The 7,186-nt window shown below is 40.4% G+C and overlaps 1 protein-coding gene across 1 annotated transcript; it reads left to right on the top strand.

Moving 5' to 3' along the window:
• Positions 1 to 760: 760 nt before the first annotated feature.
• On the top strand, positions 761 to 6,804 carry LOC104548901 (vitellogenin-2-like; the record flags this gene model as incomplete). The annotated part of the gene is made up of 8 exons (XM_010195052.1): positions 761 to 899; positions 1,615 to 1,750; positions 2,926 to 3,112; positions 4,369 to 4,460; positions 4,939 to 5,036; positions 5,118 to 5,277; positions 6,355 to 6,516; positions 6,689 to 6,804. Coding segments are annotated over 8 exons (1,090 nt in total), but the record flags the coding sequence as incomplete, so codon positions are not given.
• Between the last annotated feature and the right edge of the window lie 382 nt (positions 6,805 to 7,186).

Raw genomic sequence — 7,186 nt, 5'->3', positions numbered from 1 at the left:
GATTCTGTGATTCTGTGATTCTGTGAATCAGTGATATGCATACAGTATCTGTTGTACTCATTCGTTTGTTGTATTTATTTGGTCCCAATAACATGGAGATATCTGCTGAAGAGGATCTTTTTTTATATTAGATTGAATTACCTAAGTGCAGTTATCTGCCCTTATTAGAGGGGATGAAACCACACAATTGACTGTCCTGGAGCAAAGTCACAGAACTCGGCTTTTCTTATGCTCTGAGACTATGCCTTTTTTTTTAAGGAGTATTTTATGTATTTCTCTATTTGAATCCCAAGCCTGTAAGGAAACCCAGTCATAGAGATCCCAAGCCTGTACGGGAACCTGTTCATAGAGATGCCTCTGTCAACTCATTGATGGTCTTAATGGGCAAAGGATCCTTGCTAATAGTTATGGCTGCAGGACTTGCACATTAATATGAGGCCATCTATTTTTTAGAATGTTAGTATTTTAGTTTTTATGTAACCAGTGCCTATTTTTACCTCTGAATGTGTTTAAAACATGTTGGCTTTACTTTTCTTCTCATATCACTCTGCCATCTGGTCTCTTGAATACTGGTTCATCCATTAACGGTTAAAATCTGCCTGCCCCTCCTCCCATACACACCACCGTGAACTGCCAAACCCTGATACAAAATGCATCTACCACAGAATGCATATGGCTTTATGGAGGTATTTTAGTCTGAACAAATAATAACTATTTTTCTAAAAGACAGATAATTTTAACCACTTACTTTTTTTTCCAGGTTCTACTCGTTTCTTCCGGGAGCTGCGTACATGCTTGGGTTTTCCCAAAGGCAACAGTGTGGTCCCTCTCACCAGGCAACACTGGTTATGGCCTTGACATCTCCAAGAACCTGTGATGTGGTCTTCAAGCTACCTGAGGTAACTATTTCCACTGTCTCTTATCCTGAGGCATTCAGTACTTATGAAATCAAAGTTTAATAGCTTTTTTAACCCACCGATTTTTTTTTTTTTAATTTATTAAACTATAAAGAAGCTCCCATCACAAGGACATTATATTCACGCAGTTGGTTCCATTATGGAAATACCTTACAACCCATTTCTCTGTCTCATGTAGCATGTAAACACATGAAATAAGTAACAGGTTACAAAAAACCATGATTGACAGCACATTAATAATTAATTATTCAAAAGACTGCTCCTCCTCAAATCTTCGGGAAGATTACAGGCTTTCCTGTGTCTTGGAGAAGATAACGAAGCCAGGATATAGAGAAGTATGACAGCCAAATAGCAGCCCTCAGAATACAGGCAAGGAGAGGGTGGGCATCTTGGGTAAGCAACCTAGACTCTGAGCAAATATGATGTAAAACTCCCCCAAAAGATGCAAATTGGTGAATATCAAACTTTATTTATAGCACTGCTATTCCATAGATTGCAAATGTGTCAAACAGTAAAGGCAGAGCTATTTCATGCTGTAGATGGAGGATGTGACTTATTTTTAGCTCTGACCTAAATCTAGATTCTAGTTTAGATTTCAGTCAGTACAGTCCTCTTTTAACATTATAGGAAAAAGCTATCTCATCTCTACACCGTACTTTGCATTTATATTCATGTTTGTTTTCTGACTGACTTTCAGCTTACAATTTACGACAGAGCCATCAGGCTTCCCCTGCCATTCCCTTCAAGACCAAGTGCACTGGTTTCAGCACTGCCGTCCCATGACCGGAACGTCTTTTTGCAAGCAACGCTTTCAATCATTGACAGCTTTAAAGGTCAGCAATTAACTGTCTGCACAAGCATTGATTGACTTTGCAGATTCTATAAATATTATTTATATTTTTGACATAACTTGAAATTATTTTACATTCACTTGAAAAATCAGGTGGACTTCAGCTAGAAATAAATCCATCTGTATGAAAATCTGTGAGGCTGCAAAGATGTAAAGAAAACGAACCTTGGATTAGTAAGATTAAATATTCATTTCCATGCCAAATAGTGATTCCAAATGCATCTATTTCCAAATGCATCCATTTCAGCTTCACTGAAGAGATTACTCATGAAGAAAAACAAAACTACACATAATCTAGGAGAGAGACATCTAAGTGGCCTTAGATTTGGGGGTGCTCTGCTTGGTTAGTGCTGTTATGTAGAAGCTAAAACAGCTTCAAAAGTACACCCATTAATTTCATCTCCTGCACTTGATTTTGAAGGGATTATTGTCTAATGAATGCTGTATTAAGTGCTAATCACATCATACTTAATTTGGGTAAATCTTAAATTAGAAAGCTTTATGTAATCCTGGGATAAGGAGTCATATTTTGCTTGGTATCAGTGGCCTATTGTCATACCTGTGCATATTTCTTTGGTAAACACCAAAACTAGTCCGTATTAATTAAAATTGCTGTAACGTAATTTCTAATGAGAGCTGGTAGGATTTCCAACAAAATACCATTACAGTGAAAAAGGGAGAAGTTTGCTCTAGTGCGGCTTTTTTTCTTCCCCATCTTCTCCATATTTCTAATCCTAGTTATGACTCGTTAAAGGTAGCAGCATTTTAGTGAATCTCCTCTGGTGTCAATGATACATGAATTGTTAACATCGTTTGAGAAATTCTTTTGACTACACAAAGTTACAAAAGCCAAAAGGCCACAAACAGAGAGTTGCACAAGCACCACATGTGAGCAGAATTCATCTCGCACCATAATTGAATCACAAGTGGGTTGCACTGCTGTCTGGGGACTGGCAAAGTTTTCATTTCATAGTTCTACAAATCAAATATTTCACCTAAAGGAATCCTTTTGCTTTTCTGTGGGAATGGGTTGGGTTTTGGAGGGCTTTTTGGTGGTGTTTTTTTTGTTTGTTTGTTTTGATTACAAATCTAACATAAAATAAAATGTCTGATAAATAGTATAAAAGGCTTGCTTTTGACTGGGTTTTTTTTTTTCAGCTCGTTGTTCAGTTTTCCAAAATAGGATCACAACCTTCAATAGAGTTGAATTTAACTATTCAATGCCTGCAAATTGCTACCATGTCGTCGTGCAGGACTGTAGTCCAGAACTGAAATTCCTGGTGATGATGAAAAGACTTGAAGAGTCTGCTGACCTTACAGCAATAAATGTCAGACTCGCCAGCCAGTAAGTAATTGCAAACGTAATGACGAATAGATGTCAAGCTGAATATGTTATAAATGTGTAGAGCAGATTGTTAGGGCAGACTGGTGCTAGCATAAGATTCATGCAAAAATTACTGATGTCAATGGAAAGATTTCTAGGAGAGTCACTGGGATTTGCCTTTCAAAAGTGCTTCTGAAATATATCTAAGGTTCACAGTCACCTAAAGGTTTTACTGGCCCAAATTCTTCATTAATTCATTACCATTTAACCATCTCATTTCAGTTCTTAGTAAGTAGGTAGACACACAAACTGTAGATCCAAAAGGGACTATTGTAATCATTTAGTCTGGCCTCCTACACTGAGCTAATAATTAGAACTAATTAGCACGCACAAACATCTCAGCAGAGATGTTGAGAAGTGGACATGGCTAAAAAGTGAATTATTTAGTCCAGATTAGAGGCATACCCTTAGGTCATCCCTTAGTTGGTGCATAATGTTCTAAATCTATTTGAAATTAATTTAAGATATACTTTGTTTAAAAGTAGAGTGTGATACTCTAAGTTGTATGGGATTATGCATACCAAAATCATCGTAGGGAATATTCTTCAATGTGTATAAATAGGCTTTGATCGGTAAGGTTTCATTACAACTAATTATTTATTTCTGAAAATGGTGTGCCTAACTGTCATACTGTTAGAGAAGCAGAGAGAAACCAGTATTCCCTGCACCTGTTTTGTGGAGGAACAGAGGGACGTTTGATTTACAGACGGTATCTTTCATGATAAAGACATTCCTCGTCACTGCATCATTCCCAGTTGTTTTATACAACTGTATGGAGGTGCTTCTGATTGGCTCAAGCTTCATATTTCTTCATTAGAGCAAACACCCCTCTGAAGAAAATACTACAATACACAGCCTATTCAGGCTGTAAGAGAACCCATCGCAGGGAATCCAATCTTCCTTTGAAATGTAAAGCACTTTCAATTTATGCAGACATTAATAGCAATTATACTGTTCCGCGGCAAGGGTCCCTGTAGACTGGTGTCTTCCTGCCTGACTGTGGCCACAAGCGGACACTCGGAGTGAAGCAGGGAAAGGTGCACTGTGAGCGCTCCTCCTGGCACGCTTTCCTGGGTGCTCTCAGCCTTCCTCCCAAAGGGTAGCAGGTGATTCAGGCCAGAATGATATGAGCATCCTGCAGTGTTGGTTCTACCAGGATTAAAATTATGACTTAAGTAGGAAAAAGGAGAAGCATATGTTTATACTAATTTCCTTAGTCAGGTGGACATGTATGTTTCCCATGGACTCATCCAGTTGAAGATTAATGGTGTTCAAGTCTCAACAGATGTTCCATACACATCTAATTCTGGTAAGAGACTCACCTTTATACTTTATTCAATCTTTTCTGATCTTTTGAAGAAGGAGAGGATGTGATTCTGCAAACGCCTCTCAAGATAAAGCTTGCCCCAATTTGAGAAACAATTAGGTGATGTTAACATACCTTCATGATAGCTTTCATAGAGGGCGGCAAGAAGCATGAGCAAAGAAAGAGATGCTGATCCTGTGTATCTTTGCACAAACCAAGTAATGCGGGGCTGTGGTACCTTGTGCTGATCACGGAAGGCCACAGAGAAAGCATCTAGATGTAACTTTGCCATGGCCACCCTCATCACAAGGCTTTGGCTTGTTCCAGGGCAGCGTGGGGTACAGTCTTTCTCTTTTCTCCATCTCTTTCAATATACATTGGAGCTTGCACTAAGTCCCCGGGAATTTAACAAGTGGTTCAGGCTGGACTCTAGAACAATCACTTCCTTTTTAAAGAAACTGCTTTTTGCTTTTTCTTTCAGTTTCAAGCATGCTGATCAGCAGCGAAAAAGAAGGCCTGTTGCTAAAAGCCTCGGATTATGGCATAGATCAACTATACTACGATGGGCACAGACTTGAGGTATTTTTTTAAATTATTTTCAGTAGCTTTATTTGTTGAAGGTAAAACTTTTAAGAGCCTCTTTTCTTTAATTTCACAAAGATTCAAGTTGCTTTCTGGATGGCTGGAAAAACATGTGGTATTTGTGGAAAATACGATGCTGAGAAGGAAAGGGAATATCAAATGCCCAGTGGATATTTAGCTAAAGATGCAGTGAGTTTTGGACAGTCCTGGATCATCTCAGAAGACCCCTGTGCTGGAGGTACTAAGATTCTAACATACATTAATGTCATTGCCTTTGACTAATTAATTAGTTAGATGAATAGATTATTTACATTAATGGCAGCACAATAATCTTATTTTTCACTGTTTTTGTGATTAGTGGCTGTAGACTAAAAATGAAAAATCTGTTTCTCCTGTGTTTAGTCATTCACTGCAAGTTTTGGTTTTCTTGCATTTTTATATCAACTTCTTATGCACGATGTGTTTACCTGAACTTTGTGTGTTCCACATAAAATTATAAACTTAAAACTTCCTAAGATGATAAGTTAGTGTGTAAAGTAGGTAGTTTTGTTGTTGACAATAGACAATTAGTCATCCTTAATAGTTTCATTCCTTTTTTCCATGTTGTTATTTCCAGACTTTTAGTTTCCCCGAAAAATAATTAAAAGCTAGCCTTGGCTATCAAACTAGATGATTAAGTGGGAAATACCTGTTTTAATTTCCTCACGCTGAAGATGAACTAAATCTGTAACCTTCAGCCCGGGAATGATTGTTCTTAACATTCAGGTCCTATATAGAACCAACATGAACATATTGCTAAAATTAGGGTGCACCACATTTTTGTGGCATTTTTGGAATATATTCTTAGATCAAGCTCCCATCGGGAGACTGGTCCAGGAAAGCCTGGATCACAGAGACTCAATGACTAAGCTACTCAGCCATGGCAAGGCAGGTGTGATGCTAGACACCGTGCAGAAGTAGATACATGGATGTCTAGGAGCCACGACTGCCCCAAAATTAAGTGCTGCCACAGTGTGGGTGAAATTGAATGTCAGCTGACCAAGGTTTTCACATGTATCTCTTTGCATTTGGACATCTGTGTCCCACCTAGATCCTATTTGGCAAACCTCTGTCCGTGGGACTGTGCCCCCACACCTGATTCTCTCTCAGCCTAAGCTGTTGATGGAAAATTGACTCACTTCAATCTGACAAGTTTCACATAGGTTGTGTCACTCGGTACATCCACTGGTTTTAGTTACTGCTAATTCTACAAATTAAGCCCAAATCATTAATATATAAATTCTGTAGGTGCTCTAAGGTAATTAATGTTCATTAGCTTGTAAGCTGCAGCGCAAATTTGTCAAAATTGAGAAGCCCGTTGCATTTGAGAAGAAGGCTGCAAAATGCTTCTCTGTGGAGCCAGTTCTACACTGCGTAGAAGGCTGTTCAGCAACCAGGACTGTTCCTGTCTCTGTGGGCTTCCACTGTGCGCCAGCCGGTGAGTCTGCAGGGCAGGCCCTTCTACACAACACAGCCTGCATGTCGGGCTCTGATTCTGTTAAAAAGCATGGGGTTGAGTGCACTAATGCATGAGCACCTCAGTGTATAAAAACAAACAAAAAAAAAAAACCACTCACACGACCTCTTTTCCCCTCCTTCCTCATTTACAGACTCTGCTGTCAACCTGGAAGGGCAGATCAGGGTAGACCAGAAATCCGAGGACGTTGTGAGCACGGTCGCCGCTCACACGGCGTGTTCCTGCCAACAGCAGTCGTGCCCGGCGTGAGGCTCCGCTTCACAGAACCCACGCGTGTCTGGGTGTCAGCGTCAGCCCGGACAGACTGCGACCCCACGGGCATGGCCAGTTTGGACAGCGAGCATAAAGCCCTGTCCCCTTCAGATCCTCCTTCTCTAGTTTTTTGGAGATCTTGAGAATAATTCTGGGCACCCTGCACCGGGTTTGATCTTTTAATAAACCATTGCCCTGTAAAACCGATCAGTCAAGATCATTTCTCTCTGAACAAGTGGTCCCCTGAAGCTGAGCCGTGTTCCGCCTCCCCGGGTGCCGTGTGCCACCCCCAGCCCCACCACCGGCAAGGCTCCGGGCTCAGCCCCCCCCTCTCGGCGTGCACACAACGCCCTCTCCCCGGGCCGCTCCCTGGCGGGCT

This window comes from Mesitornis unicolor, unplaced genomic scaffold (assembly GCF_000695765.1).
Source record: "Mesitornis unicolor isolate BGI_N332 unplaced genomic scaffold, ASM69576v1 Scaffold49621, whole genome shotgun sequence".
NCBI lineage: Eukaryota > Metazoa > Chordata > Aves > Mesitornithiformes > Mesitornithidae > Mesitornis > Mesitornis unicolor.
The sequence above is the reverse complement of the archived record's forward strand: the minus strand, read 5'-3'. Positions and strand labels throughout refer to the sequence as shown.